We start from the raw sequence: 24,818 nt of genomic DNA, 5'->3' as shown, positions 1-24,818 counted from the left end.
GATGTTCGATACCCACTCGGAATGCCGATGTCGTCTACGTGACGTGCCAAGAGGGTGGTCTACCTCCCCGGCGTGGTGCTCTGGACAAAGGTCAAAGCAGAGCACATCCTTTGAGTAGGGCTCGACCATGATTTCACCGCCGAGAGGAGAGGGTGAGCTGGATGTGTAACAGACCAAAATGGGCGTCGGGAAAACAGCTCATCGTCTACAGCACCAGCTCTGAGTCATTTTTTCGCACAATACCTTACAAGCTCAATCCATTAAAATATTATTTCAAATTCGGGTCTTTTTCTTTGACCTTAATGAAACTTCCTTTTTTCTGTTAAAAGCCTACTGCTCTGATGTGTAGACATCACACAGGGAAGTCTGGGGGCGATGATCCATGAAGCCCCCACGACGGTCAAATTATGTTCGAGCCTTCTTCTTCTTCTTGTTGTTTTGATCCTATGGCTGGACCAATAAACTCAATTTTGAGTAATAATTGAAGAGGTAACCTTGCATTAAATCAACATTCCAGGGGCCTTTTCCATTTTTTAAGAAATGAAATACAATTTAACGCTTATATTTTTTTGTATATTTACACTCAATTAAATAACAATTCCCTCCAACAACTCGATTACAATAGCAGCATGAGAGCAGGAGAATACTTCTGTTTACATCAGGCACTAACAAAAAAAAAAAAAAAAAAAAAAAAGAACACATTCATTCAAAAAGTATATGAATCACTGGAAACACTGTGCATAAACACATTTCAAAGCACAGAGTACTTGAACACTTTTAAAATAATGACATTTGAGAAATACATGAAAATGGTCACTGTAATGAACATTAACAAATTTCAAGAAAATTTCCTAACATCCTAAAAATATGGAATGCTAAAGAAGGAAAGATAATATATAACAAGGATCATTTCAAAATCCATAACAAAAGCAGCATGAAGATTAATATTCACACATAGTAGATCCATATAATATTTATTTTAACTCGTGAAAAGCACCTACTTTCTTTTGAAATGATTGTGATCATACTCGCTTGGATTCACACACATACAAGTAACTATGACATAACTGACGAAGCTAAAATGGCCATTCAAACATGAGTGAAGTACAGTTACATACAATGCAGATCAAAAATAATTTTGGTTTGGATATGGCATTTTTCAGAATATTGCACTTATATTAATAATTAATGCTTTAATTTGTGAGATTTATTCTAATGAATTTAACATTAGCAGCTGTTTTAAAACTTTTGTTTGACTGGTTTCTCTGATCTCTCCAGCCAGAAACATCTCATCAACCACTGTGTAAACCTGGAACAAAAATTTGAAACAATGATAAGCAAGATGATGCAAAGAATGCGAATCAATCATGCAAAAAGTGACAAACTACATGGAACATTACATGGAACATTGCTCACCTTATAGAAGTTAAAAACAAGGTCAAGCTCACAGACGTTGTGGAAGTATTCATTCAGAACCTCCACAAAATTGTGGATTGCTTCCAGGTAACATAAATTATTATCATTTACGTCAACACAAATGCAGAAGTATAGACCTGCGTACCTCCTGTACACTATCTTGAAGTTGCGGAACTGCAAGAAGAAAGAAGCATGAAATTGATGTGACATGTAAAAATGTTAATGATTATTGAAAGCACTTGAGATCATTAGACAGCAGTGATGTAACAATGTCTTCTAATTTCAAATTACCTCAACGAAATTGGTATGTTTTGCATCTCTGACTGTGACAACTGCATGCACCTCTTCGATAAGCTTCTGCTTCTCGTCATCATCAAAGTTCATGTACCACTTCGCCAATCGAGTCTTGCCAGCTCTGTTTTGAATGAGAATGAAACGAATCTGGAAAAGACAAACACCAAAAAAAAAATGACGTTGAAGTTGAGACAGAGGCCAGAGGGAGGATTAAAATAGAGTACAAAATGTCAAACCCAATGTAAGAAACAAAGTGCTAAGGTAGTTCAGCCATCTCATCAAATGCAAAGAGTGGAGACATTTAGAGCGAAAAACAAGCGGGGAACCACTGTCACGACTTGAAATGACAAGAGTCTCGAAAGATGTGAGTAAAAAAGACTAAATTCTTTCCTGTAACCTGCGAATCATAACCTAAACCAATGTCAAATGTCCATTCGCCCCCTTCGAATTCGTCAAGAAATCACAGGTAAGGTGCAAGGCTGTTACATTTGACATTTGATCGTAAAAATGACGAACAGAAAAAATTACATAAGCACTAACCATTTTGTAGATCGATGTTTGTAGAACGAAGAGTTGGCAAAGGGTTCAATGAAAGAACTCCAAGTGAATGAGTGGAACGCCTCCTGCTCGGCCTGCGCCTTCCCTCAAACTGCGAAACGTTTGACGTCTTCTACCAACAGCCAGATCGTTCAACGTCCAGAACATCCGAACTATCAGCGACATTTAATTGCAGTAGTTCAAGAAACCTATTCAATATTTGTTTTTTGAGTCATGATCCATTTAAGATCCGGGATAGTAACAGAATAGCGACCTTTCAAAACAGGGAGTTTGTTTCAGAGGTTGGTGGTAATGGATTTTGACAAGTGAATCAGAGTGTTGACGTTTGACACTTGCAGCAGACGGCGGACGGCGAGATTAGCAACATGGATTGATAATTGTCGATGACGTGAGTGATTTGAAAATTTAATGGAATTTGGAGTGTTAAAAGATGTCTTCGAAACTTATCGAGCAGTGGAAGGAGATCGAGGAAGATGGTAAGGCTCCTCAAATTGTTGTTTACATTGGACTTAACCTAAACACCATTTGTTATATTGTCATTTTTATTAATATTGTTCTGAATACTCAAATACTGTACCACTGTTTAGCAAATAAATAGTGGTATTTGAATTCTAAAAAAATAATTTCCTGTTCCAATTGTTAGAAGTTAATGATGATACTAATTTGTCTCAGAATTTTATCGTCACTTTCTCAAGGAGAGAGAGAATCAGGATGTTACTACAAGCGCTGTTTCCCAAACTCTCGCTGTTTCTGAGCAGCTAGCAAAGCTAACTGAAGGTAAGTCTATTTTCTTCTACATGAGAAATTGCTTTGTCAAGGAACACTGTTATTCATGAAATGGCCCATTTGTGTTCAGGAATTCACATCTTAGACAGTGAACTTCACAAACAGGTCCTTGAAAACCATGATGACCTTGTTTCTCAAGCCACATGGGTTGAGCGTCTTCAGACCCTGCTAGCCGGGATGCATTCTCAAACTCAAGTATGTAGTGATATGGGACGCATTATTCTTATAATTCATCTCTTTGAAAATTTTATTCTGTGAAGGTCCTGGTCCCTAACATTTTCTGTATTCATTATAGTGCGTCCTCTCCGGTGTAGAAAGATTGAGAGCTAGAATTATGGAACCATTTCATCGAATGGAGTCCCACACCTTGGTGCTTTCTCGTCTCCATGAAACATCTGACCTCCTAAGACGAATAGCCCGTCTTCAACAGCTATCAAAAAAACTCCAAAGTTGTCAGGATCAAGTCAAGGCTGCTGCTCTTCTCAATGAGATAGGTAACATTCGATAAATTTAGCTATCTCAACTTTTTCTTGATTTCTCATGCATGTTCAAAATTCCCTTTTCTATTATAGATCAATTGTCTGAAGATGTGGATCTTTCTGGTCTTGAAATATTGGCATCAGACCAAGCAGCAGTTGAAAATCACCGCACCAGTGTTCATAAACAAGCACAATCAATGTTGAAGGCTGGTTTGGAGTCACTGAATCATCAGAAAGTGAGCTTTACTATTTATTTACTACCCCTATCTGTAACTAAATTAAATGTAAAAGATGCCTTTGTTTCTTGTCTCAGGTTACTACTGCAGTTTTAGTGTTTAGTAATCTTGGAACACTAAATGTTGAACTCACACAGGCATTAGATACATCTATATCCACTCTTTCAAAAGCCATTTTAGAAGCTTTGGATATTCAAACTCTTACTCAGGTAGCAGCTTCAAGTGAAACTTCCAAAAATAGAGGTGATTATTTTGAAGTTTAAATCTCAAAGCTCTATAAATTCTTATTTCCTTTTGAACTTTGTTTATAAAGTGTGAATCATTATTTCTTTTAAGGCGCTCCAGGGAGAGTGGTCATGCCTTCATTGGGAAATATATCTTCCTTTAGATCAAAACTGTGGGCGGCTCTTGAAAATCTTTTTGAGCTATCAATATACACCCGGTGCAGCCAGGTAAATGTGCACAATGTAATGTTTTGATGTTCTTGACAACGTTTTCACTGTGTTTTCATGTTTTGTTATCACATTGCCTGTGTTTCAGGTTGAAGTCCTGCATGCAGTGCTCCTTGCTCAGTCTTCAGAATTGGGCAGTAGACTTGCAATTCCTGATGAACACAAAGACATGACTGAAATTTTCTGGTCGAGGGTGCTAAAACTTTTATCCCAGGAACTCATATCCAGTGCTCAAAGTAAGTGCATAATGTGAATTTCTTTGACCTGTCCATTTAGCTTTTTACTTTGAATTTTTTTGGATTTTTGATAATGTTATCAGGTTCTACTTACATGAAGCAAGCTCTTGAGGGAGAGTTTCCAAAGCTTCTCAGGCTCTATGTTGACCTCAGTAAAAGACTTACTGCTGCTCATAATAAGGCACTTATGGAAACTAGCTCTAGTGATTTCACACCAGAAGGTGGCAAACAACCCTATCAATTAGAGTAAGTTGTTTGTGTTTATCAGTCTATTCATTTGACAATTATCTTACACTTCTTTCTTCCTTCAACATTTCAGACGTGAACTCATTGCTCAGTTTGAAAATGCCTATCTATCCCGTTCCGTTTCAAGATTGTTAGATCCAGTTGATTTGATGTTTTCTGAAACAAAGGCCCCAACTCACGAAAATGTGGACGGGCTAGTTCGTACAATCACAAGGCAAGTGAGACTTTTCTCTCTTCGTTTTCAATCCTCTTTTGTTTTATTACAATTTGTAACTTTTTGTTTTAGTGAATTAAGTGTGTCACTTGTTGATGAAACACTAAGCAAGACTGTATCTAAAAATATTGGCAAGGCAGTCCGCCTGTTCTGCATAAAATGCGAACAGCTCATTGCTACTGGGGGAGATGCCACTCAAGTTATAGGTCAGCTTTTTTCCTGTAGTTACCTAGCCTCAAGTAGCTGTGAGCTCTGCAAAATAAGGAATTTTAACTGTGACACAAACCTCATTTCCTTTTTCAGACATTCCAAGCCAGGCTCAGTCTCTGAATGCGGCAGTGGCAAATATCTTGCACTATCTAGCTGGGAAACTTGAAAGAGTTCTTAATAATATGGGAGCAACACTGGCAGCAGGCCCAGCATCTGTTGTTCGAGATTCCCTAAGTGGAGTGGACAAATTGGTCACCAATCACATACTCACACCACTACTGGCATCTGTTGGAGATGCTGTGGAAGCAATCCTACTGACAATGCATGACGAGGATTATTCTATAGATGAGGGCGGAAGCACTAACAGTCTTTACATGAAGGAACTGCAAACCTTCATTGGAAGAGCTATTAACCTCTATCTGTCACCATTTGATGACCAAGCACTTGTCGTAAAAAGGTGAGAAAATTTCTGATTTCATTTCTTTATGGTTGAAAATTGAACTCATAGTAATGTTTTATTCTTTATCTGTATACTTTTCTAGTTCTGTGATTGTGGCAACTCGGTGCATTGACCTTTTCTTGCGATTGGCTTCTTTGATAAGGCCCTTAGGAAAAGGTGGCATTTTAAAATTGTCTTCTGACTTTGAGAAGGTTCAGAATATTATTTAATTGTTTTCATTTTTTGTTACATTGCATTTGCCCATGAATCAAGCTTTTCTGTTTGTTTCTGCAGCTGGAGTTAGCATTACAACCATTGGCTGGACGACAACCTCCAGCTGACTTGGGATGGGGCAAGTCTCTTCGTACCTTGCGGTCTTTGAAGACCCTCATTGGTTTGCCTGCCTCTGAAGTCGCTGCCAGCCCTGCAGTTGGCACTGCTCTCCCGCACAGCCTTGTTCTAACAGCCTTGTTCTCACAAGCTCCTCCAGAACTTTTGTCACCTCATCAGGTAAGGTTTTCAAATTTAAACAAAAATTGGGTAAAAGATTAATGTGTATTTAATTTTTCTATTCTCATTGCTCCTTGGTAGAGCGCTGGTTGGTCTGTCAGCCGTTTGTCTCAGTGGTTGGATTCTCACCCTGCCGAACGTGATCGCCTTCAACTTGTTGGGGGTTCCCTGCAGCGGTATCAGCAGTCAGTGCGTCAATTAGGTCATGCCGAATTTCATCCTGTTTATCCTGTCATGGTTGCACTCCTAGAGGCAGGTATGTCTCTGTGCGTTAGTTGATTTACGTGTATTTTTGTATAATTGATAAATAAAGTAGTGAATTGTTGGGGTTTCCAATTTTAACTTTGAACTATGAAAAGAATTAACTGGAAAGATTGTCAAGTTTCGTAATAAATTGTGACTTGTGCAGTAAATGACTTGTTGTTTCTTATTCTTTCTTAGGTAATTTATTCCTAAATGTGAAATTAAGGAACATTCTTTTCTTTCTTTTTTTTAAAACTTTCACATTATTGTAATTGATGATAGCTAAAATCTTTAATAACGACCAGCCCACTGTAACAAATAGTTGGAATTTAAATTTTTTTTAAACATTTATTTGAGATCGTGACCTACTGGGCACTGTAAAATCAAAATCAAATTAATTTCCTTATGAGAATAGTTTCATTGAAGAAAAATATTTCTTTCCTTATTATTTTTGAAAGATATTATACACTCACAACCAAGAAAAAAAACGACATGAGTATTTTTTCTTTGCTTAACATATTTACAATACTTTTTATAGAGTCCTGCATTCTTTATTTTATTAAGCTGAGTACATGGATAAAGCATTGATACTGTAACAGGGAAGAAGCCCTGCACTTCTTCCGTACCTGAACTTGATAGTCAGAATATTAAGTGGTGCTAATACTTGCTTAACTTATTATTATTATAGAGATAATCCTCTTGAACTAGATTGTTCATAGGTACACAGTAACAAACACAGCAGGAAGATATCAACTACAGTACCGCATTTTAACTCAGATTTGTTCTTGCCTGGGTCCACAGCAGAATAAACCTGAATTAAAATAACATTAAAAACGAACAAATTAGTGGGCGAATATTTAGGTGCAATCCAGCCACAATGGTCGATTCACTCAAATAAGAGGGGCAAATTGTTTTTAGAAACATGTTATTTAACAGAGGAAAGGGTCACCAAATAATAGTGATTACAAAATCAGAAAGCCTGAGGAGGGGTAGATCCGATCCTGGTGACTGGAGCAGTTCCTAATGTTGAGAGCAGTGAGAGGGTCAGACAGAATAGAGTTCCAATCCAAGGGCGGTTCCTTGAAGTGTGGATACTCCGCGCGCGCTGCGCTGCGAGGGGTATGGCCGTGGCGTGACGCGCTCCGCTCCGCTCGGCTAATCGAGTCCCGTGTCCGACAGCGCGGCAGCCCCGAGCCAATCCCGCGCCAAGGCTGGCCAAGGCCCTTCTGGCCTTCCGGCCTTTTCGCGGAAGCACCGGCCAAGAGCTATAGCCACGGGCCAAGAGCTCTCGCCCGCTTCTAGTATTCGGTTTAGGCGCCATAAACGAAACCAACGTGGGGTCGACTTCCCCAGAGGCGTGGCTCAATCTCGAGGCGTCAAGGCTGAGAAGCAATCATTCATAATTTCAGAAGAGAGGGAGAGGAGATACGGCGAGAGCGTCGAGCGCCGAAGTATCACACACTACTGAGAACAAGTCCTAACAGAGTCTCCGTAGCCAAGCACCTTGGATTGCATTTTGCCTCCTAGTTCCCAAGGATGAAATTATTATTACTTTGAAATGATTGGCTTTTTGAAAAAAAGAATTGCAAACTTAAACGAGAAGGAAAGAATATAACACGCTATCTCGTGAAAACAGAAACTATCCCAGAAGGAAGGCTGAGGCCGGCTGAAGCTGAAGGGGCACGTCGAGGTGGCGAGAAGGCCGAGATGGAGGCAACTAAAGGTGGAGCGGCGCCGTCGGGCTGGGGGCCGTCAGGCCATGGAGGCCGTCAGGCTGCAGGCCGGCCGGTGCGCTGGGTGCGGACTGGGTGCGGCTGCGGGCTGTGGGGCTGCGTCGGGGCCTCCATGGGCTGGCGGAGGCCCCGCCACTACCCCCTCTACACCAGGGCTCCCGGGAAGGCGTCACGTGGCCGCGGAGTCGGCGGAGACCTCCCGGCTGGGGCACGGGCTGTCCGCGCCTCCTCAGTGGCCCCCGTCACCTGCAACAAAGGGTTCTGGTGACGCCATCGCACTGTAAGAGTTAAGGGGAAAAAACAACGAATAAACGGACATTCCAGCGCGCGATAAAAATGTTTGCCGTTCTGACGGACAGTTTACTGTGGCTCGGAAAACATTTCCTTGCTCAATCAGCCAGCATTTTACTATTCCTCCTCCGCCAACTAGCAAACAAATTTTCTACCGCAGGATTGACAACACTGATCGGCCAGTTTCCATTTCCTTCTCTCTATGGAGGGTGATCAGGGATCCATCCCTTCCATGTCGATAAGGGAACGCAAACAATGTGTTCAGTATCACATCCTAGAATGTCCGCGTTGTTTTTTTTATTTGAATAAACGTCGTGCTAGGAGCTAAACATCGAACACTAATTGCAGGTGTAAGAAGGGTGACAATTATTAGTGTAATATTTAACCCGATTATTCAATGAAAACTAAAAGCAAAGCTTGCAGAAATTCATCTCCAGCTATTTGAAACAGCAGCGAATCATGGGCAAGCAATTACAAGCGCAATAGTCCATGCCACATGCGAGAAAAGTTAATCACACCCGTGTGTGCTGGCGTCCTTAACTTCAGCCAAAACGTGTTCTAATTCACTATAGGGTTGAAACCTTCCGTCAGTCACGTCAACATGCACTATCTGACTCGGCCTCGGGATTATGCCCTCAGAGAAGACTTATTAATTTGGTGAAAATTCAACCAAAGCGGCACAACATTGTCTTGTTTGTTAGCCAACCGAATTAAGAGGGTGCCACCAGCCTAGGGAGAACAGGACGTCATGGTGGGGACATTTTGTCCTTGAATAGACCGGGGCTCGCGCGAAGTTGGGTCAAATCGACACCACATGGGCCTCACCATGACTTTCTGTTTCCAAAGGGTGTCGGCTGCCAGTGGGTTTCAAAAATCAACCCTTGAGATGCCCCGACATGGACATGATCTATGCTTCCGCATTACGTAACTAATGGACACGTTGTCATGGCAACTCACCGCCACAGGTCCGGGAGCGGTTCGGTCGCCTAGACCGTTAGCCCCACAGGCCCTTTAGTTTCCTCCAGTTTTCTCTCTTGCCCCAGGAACCTGCAAGCACACTACTGCTTATCCCGAGAACATGCTGCATGATACATGCTCTCTCCGACAAGCAGCTCATGTACAGTGCGCTCTTGTTTTTTTAGCAAAAGTGAAAAATTAGTTTGTTGCTGGATGTGAATCAGTCGACTGACGCACGCAAAAATAAAAGTGGTTACGATGTTGAGGCTCCAGCAAGAAAACGAGGACAGATGCTTTATTTACAGCGACCGCCCAGATTGTTTAGCCGGCTTGAGCCAACGTGCCAGCCGTTAAGCAGGACGCAGACTGCATTTTTGCAATTTAGTGAGCAAGATGGGCTAAGCTAGCCACACAATATTAGAGGCATTTTTGTTTCCAGGCAACTTCAGAAAAATGCGTACTTGGCCGCACCCAGAGATCGTGACGTTCAGTAACTCTGATTAATTTGAGAAACAAAACTTTTTTTCTTGAAGCAATAGGCACGTGTGTTGATATCAAACAAATCAAAATTCGGTATTTAAATTGGAAAAGGGACTTAAAGCTGAGCCAAAGCACTATTCTCTCGGTGGGTGACGAGCCATGTAGACATTTTCCAGTTTACAGATTGAGGGGATGGGGGAGAAAGTAAACTTGATTTTGGCAACCGAAGCAGGGCGTAACCGCGTTTCTGCCGTCCTTGAAGCCAAGCCCGGCGCGGCCCGCTGCCTATTGGTGCCACGGCATCCTCCGGGGACCGCGAGCTAGGGCTCGCTTCACCCCGGCAGAGGCTGAGTCCGATTCAGCAGAGGCCGGGGCAAGGTGGATGAGTAATTGGAAAGTGTCGCGGCCTACCTGCCAGGCTGGCTCCGTTGGTGTAGTAGACGCACTGAGCGTTACTTAGGTATCCCCCTGGGCAGGCTTTGGACGAGGGCCCTCCTGGGCGAGCGACCAGACCAAGACCAAACCACACACGTAAGAAGCAGAACACATTCCTCATGCCCTTAGAAGAGTACAGGCAACTTTACAAAGGCTGTGGGCTTCATTATTTACATTTTGGATTAGTCTATGCTTGTACGTAAGTTTAAGTGAATGTTTAGAGTGGCCGATTGAAGAAGGAGGCCAATTCAAACAACCGTTGCTTCAGGGCATTTTATATCACGGTTGTTTGGACCTTTAAAAGTTAGGGCAAAGAGTAAAGTCTATTCACTGTGGAGGAGGTTGTACACAATTCAAATCTTAGCCCAAATATGATCACATTTATCTCTTTAGACCTCGGACAATTGCTTACTTATATGCGTTATTTAAAAAAAATCTTACGGGCTCTTCTTTTTGTGACGAATCTGTTTATAAAGAATGGATTTTGGGCAACCAATGGATAAAACTGTAGCATATTCTGTTGATGTTATTATACACACAATTACATCAAGCACAAATTGCAGTCAATGTTCGTAATTTCGGACATTCTTTTTTTAACAATTCTCTGGGCAAGGGGGTTAAATTTTGGGTCGTTTTTACTGCAATTATGTCCGAACTGACCAACCTTGACGGCGTTACTGCGTGACTGCTCACGTTGCACACCATTTTGTTGGGCCCGACAAGGTGTTTATACTTTTTTACAAGAAAAATCACTCTGAGCCTCAGCACCTTGCTATCGCGTGGCATGCCATCCAAAGTATTTACAAATGTTCTTAATTTTTTTTCATAAAAAAGCTGTCATTGAAAAGTGAATGCGACCGATGGCATTAGAGGCCTACAGCAATGGTCACGCAGGCCAGGCCGCATGCAGGAAAGCAGTCGCATGCCTCTGCCTCTGCGAGCGAGCCGAACAAACCTGGTGCGTTGTCTACTGGGAGTCCCCCGCCACCCCCTGCCCCTGAGCCCGCCCCTGCGCCCCCCGGGGTCCCTGGTCGCCACTAACGGCTCCCTTGGGCCCCGGGGCCGGGGCCGGGCCGGGGTGACTGGCGGCCGGGGGCCCCTGCGGCCCCTCCGCCCGGTCAGCACCTGCAGATGGTGAGTCCGATTCACAGAAACAGGGAAGCCTTGCCTCACGGCCAGCCTCGGCGGCCGCGGCCTTGGCGGCCTTGGCCTGCGCGTCGTCATGCATCCCGAGTTGGAACCGGGGCAACTTACCTCGCAAGCTGCTCCAGTCCGACGGGCGCTTGCCGACGCTCTGCACTTCTTCCCCTTCCTCGGGCTGGCGCTCCTCTTCCACGGCCTCCACGGCCTCCCCGGTCTCCGGCTCCTCCTCGCTGTCGTTGTGCAGGCCGTCTCGCTTGCCCCATCCGCCAGTCTGCATGTTGTCCCAGGCCCGCTTGCCCCAGCCACCCATGGCCATATTGTCCCAAGCCCGTTTGCCCCAGCCACCACCGCTCTGCATATTGTCCCAAGCTCGTTTGCCCCAACCGCCACCACTCTGCATGTTGTCCCAAGCCCGTTTTCCCCAACCGCCCGTCTGCATGTTGTCCCAGGCCCGCTTGCCCCAGCCACCACCAGTCTGCATGTTGTCCCAAGCGCGTTTGCCCCAACCGCCACCACTCTGCATGTTGTCCCAGGCCCGCTTTCCCCATCCACCAGTCTGCATGTTGTCCCAGGCCCGCTTGTCGTAGACGTCGTTGTTGTTATCGTCCGCGATTGACCGCTTCCCCCAGCCACCGGTCGCCATATTGTTCCAGGCTCGTTTTCCCCAACCACCGGTCTGCATGTTGTCCCAGGCCCGCTTGCCCCAGCCGCCCCCCATCGTGTTCCAGGCCCGTTTGCCCCAGCCACCACCAGTTGCCATGTTGTCCCATGCCCGCTTGCCCCAGCCACCAGTGGGCATGTTGTCCCAGGCTCGCTTGCCCCAGCCACCACCTGTCTGCATGTTGTCCCAGGCCCGTTTGCCCCAGCCACCACCTGTTGCCATGTTGTCCCAGGCCCGCTTGCCCCAGCCACCAGTGGGCATGTTGTCCCAGGCCCGCTTGCCCCAGCCGCCGCCCATCGCATCCCAGGAACGCTTGCCCCAGCCGCTCTGGAACTGGTTCCATGTCCGCTTGTCCTCGTCGATGTCTGCGATCTGTCCCTGCAACACACGAACACGACTCTTTAGCGCAGTTGGCGTCTCCGTCCAAACACATGGCCTCCAGCGCCTCCAGCCCCGACGTGGCACCGCCGGCACAGCGACGTCCCCTCGGACGAGAGGAGCAAAAGTGCAGCATCTGTTACGCCGGGCTTTTTAATCCCGCTTATTGCTTCGACATTGTAACATTTCCGCAGCGGGCGACCCTTGAGGAGGTGGAACGACCAGGGCGGCGCGGCGGGGCGGCAGGGATCACGCGCGGAGGCGGAGGGCCCGGAGGGGTGGCGGCCGGTGGCGGCGATGATGGTGGTCATCGTGATGGTAATAATAAACCGGCCGCCATGGCAACGGAGCTGTGGTGTATCTGGGGGAGTGGGCAATCCCATTCCCTGCCCTCCATGCCTTCCATCCCAGCCGAGCGGTGCATCGGCCTGAACGTTTTTGAGCCAGCTCGGAGTAATTCGAGTCTGAGAAAAAAAGACGCCTGTCAGTATCAGACGGTAGAAGCCGCGGCGACCGCTTTTCGAGCAGTTTCGTCAACTTGTCTGCGTTGCCAAGTGTACGCACACAGTGCAGACTGGCGCGGAAGGGCGCCGATTTAGAGACTGTTGCGCAAGCATGCTGTACACGCAGTCAGGCAGTCTGCAACGTTTGGACCAACCGGTGGACATGTCCGAATTCCGTTTCAATGGAATGGACAGAGGGGTACAGCGCGCTTGCGAATGCGTCCCGCCCGGAGTCGGTGGCGGTGCCCCCCCCCCTCCTTTTCCCCCACTGACCACCGCGAGGCCAAATGCCAAATGGCGGTGGGGCATCGGGGCGTCGTCAGCTGTAAATCCGCTCCACTTTGCATTTTTATGTCGTCATTATTTCTGTAACGGTTGTTATGATGTGAGCAGACCGCTGGTCTTGCGGGCCGCGGCCGCGAGGCAGGGGTGGGGGAATGTGGGGGTGGGGGTTGGGGCTGGGGCGGGCCACAGTGATTATCATGCAACAGTTCCGTCGTATAAAATGATCGTCCGAGACGTTCTTGGCACCGCTGCTGCAGAACGGAGTCAAGCTAGTGACAGCAGAGGAGTCTTTGCCTTTTCTTCTCCTCCTTCCCCCCTATCTTTCTCTCTCGACCAGGCCGAAAGGTCCACACCGCTGCTCCTTCCCGCCGCTTTGATACGACGCGCGTGCGCCGTTTTTTAATAAGCGCGTATTCACAACCTGCAAAAATGGCATGTTTAGCCCGGCCATGGCGGCCATCTCCGCGCGGGGCTCGTGCCGCGCCGGCGCGCGTGTCCTCGGGTTACGGCCGCGGCCTCCAACGTCTCGGGGATCATCTCCGCACCCCGCGTCATGGAGCGGGGGTGGAGCGAGGGGATGGGTCAGGCGGGGGCGGTCGGGGGCGGGCCCATCCCCCGGGACACCCGCCACAATAGCAGCCGTCGCATTAGCGCTACTGCTGGCCACGGCCTGGCCACGGCGCGGTGATGCGGCGTGGCGGTTCGGCGCAAAATGCGGCAAAGGGCTCCAGGACGGCGCCAAGCGAGTACTCACGAGCTGGTGGTTCAGGTCCTCGGTGCTGTGTGCGGGGGCGCTCTCGTCGGAAGCAACGCAGAAGCCCTGCTGGTGAGCAACGAAAGCTGTGACCAGGAGCGCCAGCCGCCACATGGCGAGGTGTGTCGGCAACGCCTGCAAGACGGAAAAAGGCATTGGTCGGAAAGCCCTGCTGGAAAATGGACTCTGCCAATGTTCGACCAGAGGTCCCATGCAAATACCTAAAAACAATCATTTTGTTTGAAGTTGAAAAATGTTAAGAACAGCAGTTATAATTGTTCCTCGGCCGCAGCCGCAACACCCAAAGGGATCGCGTACAGTGTAACTGCATTCTCGCTGCATGCGGTAAGGCGAGCTGCGACCGAACTTTTTGCCTTCACGCTTGCCGCGGACTCTCACGTAACAACAACAACAGTACACCAACAAAAGCAAGGCGCATCGCGAGGCTGCCTTGGCCTTGACGGCGCTACTTGACTTCCGCGGCGGAATAGTGGAGTCTGGCTGCCAGGGCTGCCAGGGCTGCCAGGGAGAATGCGCTTTGACGCTTTGTCTGGACCGCTGCCACGTGCCACTCCTCACCCCTCGCCCAACCCACGCCCCTCGCTCCGCCAACACTTTTCGCCACCCTGTGGTTGCCGTGCCGGCCGCGTCTCGGCGCTGGGATCGCGAGTGGCGACTGATCGGACGAAATGCACGAGCGATGGGGTGTCGTGTCACGAGTCACAGTCGAGGTGAGTCCAGCACCGGGCACCAGCCCTTGCCCGTGTGGCACCGTCACGAGGAGCGTGACATGATTCACGCACAGATGGATAAATGACGTCATACTCCTCCGTTTCCCGCAAGGGCTGATGCCTGGCGTGGTCGGGAACGTATGAAGGCGTAATTCTCCGGCTGGGAACTCGATTTCACAGTGCACCTTGCCAGAGATCGTTTCCGCTGCGAGGGCGCCTCTGCTTCGGCCTTTCGGCCGCATAGGCGTGGATGCCTCGCCTTTCAAGAGTCCGACCTGCTCGGAGAGCCGCGCTCCATGGCGTGCTCGACGTAAAGGATAAAGTCAACGAAGCATCGTTATCGTGAGTAAAATTTAAGAAGAAATGCCTCGCAGACGCAAAATCCTTCGCACTGTGAATCATTTTTCTTCATAATACGAAGCAACTCTACAATGACGTCATTTTGTTCGTTCGACTTTTTAGAGTGCAGCGTTCAACCTTTTTCCCGTCCTAATTTATTCCATGAGTGAGTGAGTGCGCGCCTGGTTAGCATTTGCCGCGCCCACTGCCGAAGTTGCCCGGATTGGCGGATCGCGCGCCGAAGCACGCGTCCGACTCGACTTTTCGGCTGATGAGGCATTCAGACGCGGCGATCACGCTCGCTTGGCAGTTCCCCCACGTCACACGGACACACGCCCACCAAGTTTCGCACGAGTTTTTCCTGTCACTTTTCGCGCAGGGTAGCCAAAGCGCGTGTGGGTGTGTGTGTGTGTGTGTGTGTGTGTCTGTGTGTGTGCGCGCGGGCATGTGTGCAGTTCTTTTCAAATGTAGGCAGGCGCGCCCACCCTTCGGGAAGGAAGTCGACACCCCAACCGGCTTGGTATGGGTATCCCCCCCCCCCCCGGTCCCGCCAGGCCGAGTAACACGCACACAATAGACCCTTTTACTTGTCGAGCGGAGAACAAAAAGTAATCAGAAAGCCCGGAACCAGTAGCGCGCTACCTGGCTGCCAGTACTGTGAACTGTCGAAAGCCAAACCCTGCTCAACGAAGTTCAAAGCAGCGGCCGCTAGGTGGCACGCTTGCTTCTAGTTCGTGGTGTTTTGATTACTTTTGTTCTCCAGAGTGAAAAGGTCAATCCGTATCCAACCAAAATTCAACTGAACTTTCCCTTATTTTAAAAAGCCGTGTTCAAATGACAAAATAAGTATGTAATATTTAAAAATATTTTGGTATAGGATACACCACAGAATGAATGCACAAAGCGAAAGAAGCGCATATCACCCGAAAAAAGTCACAAATTCAAGTAATTTCAGGTAAATTTACTTAGACTAATGCAAGTAAATTAGTAAGAAACGGCTTTACTAAACGACCCAATGACGGCACTATGCGTCGCTTCGGGCCGAGGTGAGCCAAGCGGTGCGCTGAGTTCGGAACAAAAAGCAAACTTTGGCACCGGAATTTCGCATCAACAACATTCCTCGCGCCATCAGCCTCCGCAGTTTTAAACGATGCTAATTCTTCGAAAACGCCAATTAAACAAATGTCGGGCCGCGCTAGGGGGGGGGGGGATTTTATCCCGAAGGAGGAATTCCAGCAAGTTGGCTCCGGGCAGCTGGGACTCCTCTTTCACTTACTTACGCTCCCCGCTGTTCCCTAAGCTTTGAAGAGGGCGGCGGGCCGTGGCGCCACTGGCGCGCCGTGGCGGGGAGAGCGTGGCGTGGCAAAGCCATGCCAAAGCCGTCCTACGCAAACACCCTGGTCGCGCTCAAGACCGTCATGCAACTCTTGCGACTCAAAATACTCTCTCCGAATTCTCTTTACGTATGAGACTCCTGCACTGAGCGCCGGTTCCGACTACTGCCGTCCGCTTGCCGAGTAGCCGCCGTGGCCAAGGCATGCGGCCACACCATGCGCCCCCCAGTCGCGTATATCTGTCTGTCTACTTGTCTGTCTGTCTGTCTGCCTGTCTGCCTGCTTGTCTGTCAGTCTGTCTGCTTGTCTGTCGGTCTGTCTGCTTGTCTGTCTGTCTGTCTGTCTGTCTGTCTGTCTGTCTGTCTGTCTGTCTGCTTAGTTGCCGCCATAATCAAAGCCCGTCCGCGTTCGTCATCGGCAGGGTCGGGCCCCTCGCCATGCCCTCACGACCGGAGCGCCTGCGAGCACCTAGAAATGGCATACGATCATGTGTGGTCTAGCCCTTAATGGTAATGGTACCAGGGTAGGCAATCCCGCCGCGCACCGGCGCGGCCTTGTGGCCTACTAGCAAGGCGCTCCAACGCCTGCGAGTGCCAGGGTAGGCAGTCCCGCCGCGCTCCGGAGCGGCCGCGCGGCCTACCTCGCAGGCGCTCACCTCCTCATTGCCATTACCACTAAGGGCTCTGGCGCCAGCGCCGAGGCTAGCGCCACCACCGTCTCTCTGACGGCCAGCCTCGCGGTGGCGCGGAGTGTCAGGCGGACCGCCCCCTAATGGGGACAGATGACAATTAAATTGGATCTCGCGCTGACGAATCGCCATCCGCCACGCACTGCTCGGCTGCGTTTTTGACCCCACACTGTCAAAAACTGCTTACTTTTGGTACGGAAAATGCTCAGAGGAATAGAGCAAAAGCATGGAAGACGTCCGCACTCGTTCCATATGAACTCAACCGTGCGGAGGTTCTGTAGTCGTCAAGTAAAGGCGGTCCAGACTGTGTACTCCCAGTCGAATTCTCGGAAAAGTGGTGGACAAACGATAAACCCACCGCCGCAATGACGATGATGGACTGGACGGCCTCGGCACAAGAGACTGCTGAGGGGCTCCAAATTACAGGACGTCGAGTTTGCCGAGTTCAGAGTTGGCGGCACGAGACGGGACTCCGGCGCTGACGTCGGCAGAGCTCGCCGCGCACTCGACAGCCACACTGTGAAACGGGTACCAGGTATCAGTAAGGTGCCACAATTTTGAGGAACCGTAATTGAGATATACCAAAAGGAAACATCCTATCCGTCGGGAGTTTTGAGTGATGACACCCGTCCGGAGCCCTGGCTAATATGGTCGTAGTGCGCTAGACAACTTCAGCTCACTCATACAGAGTCGCTTTCACAGGCGGAGACGTGCACGGACACACATTCACAGCCGGGTGGCCCAAACTTGATGCCCCCGCCCCACCCCGCCCCGCGGGAGGTGAACGCGAAGGGCCGTAAACAATGGGGAAGCGGACGAGTCTAAATGACGCGTCCATCGTTCTGTTCTCGCTTCGCGACAACTGCGGGGAAAGTTTGTTCCCGCCCCAGCAGTGTTGGCGCGTGTTTCGTCGGCTGGCTGTCGCGCCGTCCGGAGCTACCCCCGGTGGGGCCCGGCCGCGCGCGGCCCCCCACCGCGTCGCCCGGCACCCACGGAGCACTTGTTTTCGAGTTCCATGAATCTCAATCTTCGTTTTCAGCTTAAAGGTTAGACCCGAGGTTAAACCTCACTATGGATAGAGCAAGTCCGTGGTTGTAGTCAGTCCGCTCACAAAAGTAGAAGGAGGAGGGGGAGTCCTTTGTAAAGGCGCGCAGTCCCGTCCTCTATTTTGTTGATGCCTTCTGCTCCCGGGTGGCGCAGAAGAAGTGCGCGAAACAAGCAGGCCGAGTCCCCTTCGGCCAACTCCCCACGCCCCAGTGACCCCCGCAGTGTCCGGGACTTGCAATCCTTGTTGGCGTGCGAGGAGGGACCTTGGCTGGACCTGGCCGGACCTGGCCGGACCTGGCCGGCCGGGGCTCTGGAGACACACGTCGCACGTGGAGACAGCGGCGCAACAGCTTAGGCGCCCCTCCCTTTGCAGTCCCCCGGCGCAGCGCGTCGCAGCGCGCCGCAGTGCCCGGTAGTGCCTCGCAGGTCCGGGCCCTGTCAGCCGCAGCGCCCCCGGCGGGGCCCCCTCGGCCCTTCGGCCCCCGGGGACGCGGCACGTGACGTCTTCGCCCAATCACGCCCTCGCCGCCGCGCTGGCTGCGGCGCGCCGGCCCTGCGGCCCTGCGGAGCGCCCTTTCGGCGTGGGCGGCGATGACGACTTGCCGTCGATTGTTTTGCCCCGCGCGTCGCCGCGTCGCCGCTTCGCCTCCGAGCCCAGCCCGTCGTTTAGATGGATAGGAAAACTTGGCGCGGCGATGGAGTGGCTCCACTGCCACCACTGCCGCGGCAAATCGGCGCAGGGCATTCAGGGAATGAGCGCCGTGCCCGGCCGAGCCCCCCGCGGGGCGGTGAGGCGAGGCTAGTGCTGCCGAGGTGCTGGCCGCTAGCGCTGCCCACGCGCGTTACATTTTACGATCATCGCGGAGCCGGACACCGCCGTCCACTTAGCCCGGGCCGTTGGCAGCCGTCGGCAACCCCGGGGACCACGCCGGCGACCGCACCGGGGACCCTGGGATGCGGAGGACATCTAGCCCTGGTCCACTGGTTCTAGGTACTCAGCACACCGTCGGCGGCCCTGGGTGGCGGCGCGCGGCGCTGAGTGATGCCGACGCCGACCGCCAGGGCGTCCCGACGAGCCGAAGGGCCAGGCGCCCCGAAGGGCCCCGGGCCGAAGGGGACACGGAAAACGCGTTAGCAGCACCGCCTTGCTGCCCTCACTGCCCTCGCCACTGCCGGCGCACCCGCCAGCCGCACCATCACCCTACCGTCGCTCCCTCTCCATTGCCTATCCCAATTAACTTTCCGACGGGTAGCCGATAATTTTCATTAACGCCATGTAATTTTGCTGCCGTTTACAGAAAGGTGGAGCACCCGCTGGTAATTAACGCGTGGGTTTTGCGCAGTTCCGTCGGCCAGCCTCGTTAGTCCGGACAGCCACCAAAAAGAAGAAAAAAACAGGAACTTGCCTCGTGTTAACTTAATTGCAGGTGCTCCCGCTAAAGCGATGATCTATTGATTCCAGCGCCGCCAGCGCCACTTTCTATTTATTTTCCAATTACATGAAGAAATTTCTGAAAGTCTTGTCTCGTGATAATGCGGGAAAATCGGTCAAAATCGTCTTAATAAAGCATTATGGCTGTTAAACTCATTAGATTAAAGACAGCAAATTTAAAAAAATGTTGAAAAAAAATTGTTTTTTTTTTGTCTGTTTGCATTTTGGCTCCAACATCTAGACATTCTCCCTCTTTTTTCCATGCAGAAAAAAAATAAGAGCGCGGAATATTTTGCATCCGCTAGCGGTGCTGGCTGATATGATAATGAGGGCGACGCGTCCTCCGGATAAAGCTCCATCCAGGCCGCGGTCCAGGCAGGGGGTCCAGGCGGCTCTGGACTCGGGCACGCCGCAAAAGGCCTTCACAGTAAAATCCAGAAAAAAAAATTTAAACAAAATTATAAAATGAGGGGTTCAACGACGGTGCTCATCGTTTGTCCGACCTTCTTTTGTCCGACCTGTCCAAATTTCCCTTGCCCGTGAATCGGCTGAAAATTTTGACCGACCTCCGTTTTGTCCGACCCACTTACACCGCCACGCGGTCAGGCTGCAGCTAGAGAGCCACTCGGCGGCGCTTAATTGATCTAAACACCCGCGGCTCACTCTCTATGTCAATCAAGACTGGATGCAGGACAATCCAAAGACATTTTAACACAAAATGTATTCAGAGTAACAGAAGTAAAATGAACACTATAAAGAAAATTTCAGCGAAAGAGGGCACCCCGGCGAACCGGCCCTCTTCCCCGCTGGCTTGGTGGACCAGTGGTTCCCCCATCTCATCACAGGAGCAACCTCAGAGTTAAACCGCAGTGGCCCCGTCATTGGTCACGTCATCTGTGATGTGGAGGAGTCCTCTCATAGTAGGCCAGGCTGCCACCTTTCCCAGTAGTCGGGTTTCGTTCCCGGCCCCCTTCCCACTCAGGGGCCATGCTACTGGTACTCAGGAGTCTGCGTCACCCTGCCCAGCAGCGGAACCACTGGGCTATGAGAGGCACACTGAACGCCGCCCGATTTTGTTTACTTGAACCGCCTTCTTGCGATGCAAGCTTGGTCAAAATATTCTTTACGGTGCTGGGTATCGAACCCCGGACCCCGCAGTCGGGACCCGACGCCTCTGCGCTCTCGGCCACCTCGGCCCATGGGTGACGATGTGCGAAGGGGACCATTTGAAGCCGCTGGTCGGAACCGTATAGTCAGACAAAAAGAGCGGGAAGCTAGTATTCGATCGCCCGATCCGAGTATAGGAATCGGAGATCTCAACACCTTCGGCCACCGTGGCTCGCCGGGTAAGCCGAGTGGCGCAGCGGGACCAAACCGTACCGGGAAAGCCACTCCTAAATGTAAAGAATTGCAGGGAGTCGAACCCTGGCCCCTGCGCGTGGTCTTGATTTCCTCGGGATGCCACAGTGTGAAGCCAGAAGTGGGACATACATTTCGGAAACAGCGGCGGCTGAGCGCGCAGAGGCGTTGATCCGCAACTTCAGGGGCTGGGGTTCGACTCCCTGCAATCCTTTACATTTTAGGAGTGGCTTTCCCGGTGCCGTTTGGGCCCGCTGCGCCACTCGGTTCACCCGGTGAGCCACGGTGGCCGAAGGTGTTGAGATCTCCGATTCCTATACTCGGATCGGGCGATCGAATACTAGCTTCCCGCTCTTTTTGTCTGACTATACGGTTCCGACCAGCGGCTTCAAATGGTCCCCTTCGCACATCGTCACCCATGGGCCGAGGTGGCCGAGATCGCAGAGGCGTCGGGTCCCGACTGCGGGGTCCGGGGTTCGATACCCAGCACCGTAAAGAATATTTTGACCAAGCTTGCATCGCAAGAAGGCGGTTCAAGTAAACAAAATCGGGCGGCGTTCAGTGTGCCTCTCATAGCCCAGTGGTTCCGCTGCTGGGCAGGGTGACGCAGACTCCTGAGTACCAGTAGCATGGCCCCTGAGTGGGAAGGGGGCCGGGAACGAAACCCGACTACTGGGAAAGGTGGCAGCCTGGCCTTCTATGAGAGGACTCCTCCACATCACAGATGACGTGACCAATGACGGGGCCACTGCGGTTTAACTCTGAGGTTGCTCCTGTGATGAGATGGGGGAACCACTGGTCCACCAAGCCAGCGGGGAAGAGGGCCGGTTCGCCGGGGTGCCCTCTTTCGCTGAAATTTTCTTTATAGTGTTCATTTTACTTCTGTTACTCTGAATACATTTTGTGTTAAACTGTTTTTGGTGGCGATTCGTCCGGGGGTACGTACGCCCCCAACGCTCACGGTTTTACATTTCTCATTAAATAGAGTAACTGACCGAAAAACCTCATTAAAAACGTCTGCGCCTGTCCGTGCGCACGGCACGCCGCATACCTCGCCGCTTCCCGAGTCACGCCACCCACCGCGTGTCACGTGCGCGCCGCCGCGTGTCTTACCGCGTGTCTTATGGGGGAAGAATTTAATTAAATGTAACACAAGGGCTCGATGTCCGGCGGGAGGGGGGAGGGGTGCGACATGCAGTGAGGGGGCGTTGTCCGATGCAGCCCGCTCGCCAACTAACAGCGGAACATTCCGTAATTACAGAATTAGGCAGATTGGCTGAGCGGCCAAGCCAGCGGGGCCGGCGGGGCCGGCGGACTGACCCACATCGGGGCTGGCGTCGTCGGCGTGCCCCGGCCGCGCTCGCAGAGACGCACCGCGTCGTGGGCGTGGGGCCGAACGGAGGGCCGAGCCGCCGAACTCGAGCAACAACTGCACCAAAGTCAACCTGTTTTTCTTTTCGTTCCCGCCCAAGGACGTGGCCGTCCGGGCCGCAATCTTGATGGCGTGGCGGATTGGGGCGAGGATCGTCGCCGTCCTCGTCGCCATCCTCGTCGCCGTCCTCGTCGCCGTCCTCGTCGCCGTCCCCGTCGGCGTCCTCGGCGGCCCGCCCTTTCCGTTGTGGTGCCAGTGTTTGCCTTGGCTCTGATCGGGCCGGCGAGAAGGGCCGAGGGGGGCTGTCCTCATCCCCGCCTGCCTGTGGCCTGCCCCCCTCCCACGCCGGCCTGGCCGGCCTGGCTGGACAGCACCGCGCGCCCAGTCAGCTGATTGTGCGTACATGATTGGGTCGGACAAGTCACCCGCAAACATTTGAACAGGCCGCACCGCGCGCCGCCCACGAGGGGATGCGTTGTTACTGTCGGGCCGCCCCGCCCCGCCCCGCCCCGCCCCGGGCCGTGCCACCCTGCCGCGGCCTCGCGCTGCGCCCTGCCTTGGCCATGCCCCAGCCCCTCGGCCACGATACACACTTCACAGACCCTCGGCCGCAGCAGGGAGGAAAATCGCTTTTAATTTCCTTGCCTTCGCTCGCCACCGCCGGCGTGGCTCTCGCTCCTTCCTTCACTGACTGGTGGGTTTCGATCGGCCGAACGGCGGTGGAGGTGCTGCTGCTGCGGCCTGCTGCGGCCTCGTCGAAGCGCGTTGAAGCGGAGAACAGCCTCGCACACTCACAGGCGCACTCTCACCACAATCCCTTCCTGCGGGCCAAAGGGCCAAAGGGCGCGCCCAACACACGTGGAGCACACGTGGCTTGCAGTGCCGGCTCTCATCGGCGTAGAGCTTGCCGTGGAGCCCGCCGTTGTCGGCGCTAACGGCCGTGGCGTGGCGTGGCGGCGCCGATTGGATTCCCGCCGCTAACACTCCCGAGCCCTAGAGCCCCCCGGCAGCACAGCGATTCTGCACAGTGCACAGCTCTCTCTCTCTCTCTCTCTCTCTCTCTCTCTCTCTCTCTCTCTCTCTCTCTCTCTCTCTCTCTCTCTCTCTCTCTCTCTCTCTCTCTCTCTCTCTCTCTCTCTCTCTAGCACCGCCACACAACGGGCCACGAGAGCGAGAGAGACAGGCCGACGAAAGCGCTGTTCGCGGTTCCGGAAAGAGCCCCGCTCGGATCGCACGCATCGCCCCGATGCATGTTTCATCATTCGAGTGGGATTGAGTGATGAAGGCCGAATGCGAGTTGCTGGCTTCCTTTGCCACCGCCTCGGTCCCGCACACGCCGCGCGCCGCGCACCTGAAGAAGGGGTGGTTAACGTTTGGCCGGCTGGGTGTCCCCCCGTACCCCCGCCCCCTCCTCCCACACTGCACCATGCGGTCGGGCGAGGGTCTACATCGCGGGTCTTCAAGTACCCTGCTTGGCCAGCTTACCTGTCTGGCGTGTCGGACAAAAAGAGGTCGTACAAACGGTGTAGACCCCAAAAACCGTCTCGCCGGAGACGTTTTTGTGCCCTCGGCGCACGACGCCTGCTACAGCGCCTTGGCCGCTGCTTCGCTGCTCTGTCTCCATCGCCACAAATGTGGAGGGACGGCGCGCCGCGGCGCGAGGACAGGCGGTCGGGGTCCGTCCCGAAAGTGGCGCCCCGTCGCAGCGCCGCGGCCGCTGCCGCTTGAGGGATGGCGCCGCGTCAGCCCCGCCGGCCCCGCCGCTCTGCGCGTCCACCAGTCGAGCGATTCTGCCGCCGGCACTCCTCGCTCTGTCTCTCTCGCACTCACGGATTGACCCGTAGGGGTGAGGAGAGAGAGAGAGAGAGAGAGAGAGCGAGAGAGAGAGAGCAAGAGAGAGAGAGAGAGAGAGAGAGAGAGAGAGAGAGAGAGCGAGGAGGGCAGGCGGTGGAATCGCTCGACAGCTGAATAGACGCAGGCGCCGTTTGGTCGCTCTGTCTCCCTCGCACCCCTCTTGCTCGCCCACCGCACACCAACAGTCTCCTGGCCGCCGAGTGAACAAAAACAGTAATCAAAGAGTCAGGAACCAGCAGTGCGCCACCTAGCGGTCGCTACTGCAAACTGTCAAAAACTGAACGCTTACCAAAACCTGACTGGTCGCAGACGAAGGTCTAGTCGGCCAGGTCCGCTAGGTGGCGCACAGCTGGGTCCTGCGTTTTGATTGCTTTTGTTCTTTTCCTCGGCGGAGACGGATTGGGTCTACTACTGCTTTCCTTTTTCCTGCGTCGCGTCGCTTTGAAGTCGGCCGGCAGCGACGCCGCCACTGGGAAAAGGGAAGGAAAGCGCGCAATCGGAAAGTCGGTGCGCACCGGGCGAGCGGCGACGCGCCGCGCCGTTTTGTGTGGCGAAATGACTAGTCGCGCGGTGGCAAGCTGGCGGACTGGCAGACTCGACATGGAAAAGCGAGAGCAGCGTCATTCGTTGCGAGCGGCGCAGGCGCACCAGGCATCAGTGATTTCCTCGGTGATTTTCATACCCGCTTATTCTCGAAAACGCTCCACGCGATGAGACCCGGCT

The 24,818-nt window shown here is 51.9% G+C and overlaps 3 protein-coding genes across 8 annotated transcripts in view; 1 reads left to right on the top strand and 2 right to left on the bottom strand.

Moving 5' to 3' along the window:
• Positions 1-558: 558 nt before the first annotated feature.
• Positions 559-2,395, bottom strand: LOC117650296 (AP-2 complex subunit sigma). The gene is made up of 4 exons (XM_034393610.1): positions 2,251-2,395; positions 1,708-1,857; positions 1,417-1,590; positions 559-1,309 (listed from the first exon to the last, which is right to left on the bottom strand). Exons 1-4 carry the CDS (start codon positions 2,251-2,253, stop codon positions 1,208-1,210), a joined length of 429 nt encoding a protein of 142 aa, XP_034249501.1. The 5' UTR covers positions 2,254-2,395; the 3' UTR covers positions 559-1,207.
• Positions 2,396-2,566: 171 nt separating this feature from the next.
• Positions 2,567-6,492, top strand: LOC117650292 (conserved oligomeric Golgi complex subunit 5). Of its 2 annotated transcripts, none has more exons than XM_034393601.1 (15): positions 2,567-2,744; positions 2,941-3,045; positions 3,125-3,249; positions 3,350-3,548; positions 3,627-3,769; positions 3,847-4,012; positions 4,106-4,221; positions 4,310-4,457; positions 4,541-4,703; positions 4,777-4,917; positions 4,990-5,123; positions 5,221-5,584; positions 5,670-5,778; positions 5,861-6,076; positions 6,158-6,492. In XM_034393601.1, the coding sequence occupies exons 1-15, from the start codon at positions 2,699-2,701 to the stop codon at positions 6,353-6,355; spliced, it is 2,373 nt and encodes a 790-aa protein (XP_034249492.1). In that variant the 5' UTR covers positions 2,567-2,698; the 3' UTR covers positions 6,356-6,492. The 2 variants fall into 2 exon arrangements, with proteins under 2 accessions (XP_034249492.1, XP_034249493.1); XM_034393602.1 differs by having other exon boundaries at positions 2,587-2,656.
• A 488-nt stretch (positions 6,493-6,980) lies between these two features.
• LOC117650295 (prothoracicostatic peptide-like) overlaps positions 6,981-24,818 on the bottom strand; it is a 31,517-nt gene continuing 13,679 nt past the window's right edge. The window contains exons 2-6 of one of the 5 annotated variants that reach the window (XM_034393607.1): positions 13,940-14,074; positions 11,470-12,397; positions 10,192-10,275; positions 9,301-9,390; positions 6,981-8,298 (exon numbers count right to left, since the gene is read on the bottom strand). In XM_034393607.1, coding sequence (XP_034249498.1) covers positions 9,338-9,390; positions 10,192-10,275; positions 11,470-12,397; positions 13,940-14,053 — 1,179 coding nt within the window. In that variant the 5' untranslated portion in view covers positions 14,054-14,074 and the 3' untranslated portion in view covers positions 6,981-8,298; positions 9,301-9,337. Of the gene's footprint in view, positions 8,299-9,300; positions 9,391-10,191; positions 10,276-11,170; positions 11,341-11,469; positions 12,398-13,939; positions 14,075-17,389; positions 17,549-24,818 lie in introns of all 5 variants that reach the window. The other 4 variants (XM_034393606.1, XM_034393605.1, XM_034393608.1 and 1 more) reach the window with 4 other exon arrangements.

Source organism: Thrips palmi, unplaced genomic scaffold (assembly GCF_012932325.1).
Source record: "Thrips palmi isolate BJ-2018 unplaced genomic scaffold, TpBJ-2018v1 HiC_scaffold_5, whole genome shotgun sequence".
In the NCBI taxonomy this organism is placed as follows: Eukaryota; Metazoa; Arthropoda; class Insecta; order Thysanoptera; family Thripidae; genus Thrips; species Thrips palmi.
Note: the sequence above shows the minus strand (reverse complement) of the source record. Positions and strands in the feature narration are given on the sequence as shown.

What these genes read in the sequence shown, in the direction of transcription:
- LOC117650296 (XM_034393610.1), bottom strand. An exon ending in AACATACCAATTTCGTTGAG is followed by an intron (nt 1,591 to 1,707) that starts GTAATTTGAAAT and finishes TTCTTCTTGCAG; the next exon opens with TTCCGCAACTTCAAGATAGT. An exon ending in TTGTTTTTAACTTCTATAAG is followed by an intron (nt 1,310 to 1,416) that starts GTGAGCAATGTT and finishes TTTTTGTTCCAG; the next exon opens with GTTTACACAGTGGTTGATGA.
- LOC117650292 (XM_034393601.1), top strand. Translation starts at nt 2,699, where the DNA reads ATGTCTTCGAAACTTATCGAGCAGTGGAAGGAGATCGAGGAAGATG. An exon ending in GCTAGCAAAGCTAACTGAAG is followed by an intron (nt 3,046 to 3,124) that starts GTAAGTCTATTT and finishes ATTTGTGTTCAG; the next exon opens with GAATTCACATCTTAGACAGT. An exon ending in AGATGCCACTCAAGTTATAG is followed by an intron (nt 5,124 to 5,220) that starts GTCAGCTTTTTT and finishes TTCCTTTTTCAG; the next exon opens with ACATTCCAAGCCAGGCTCAG.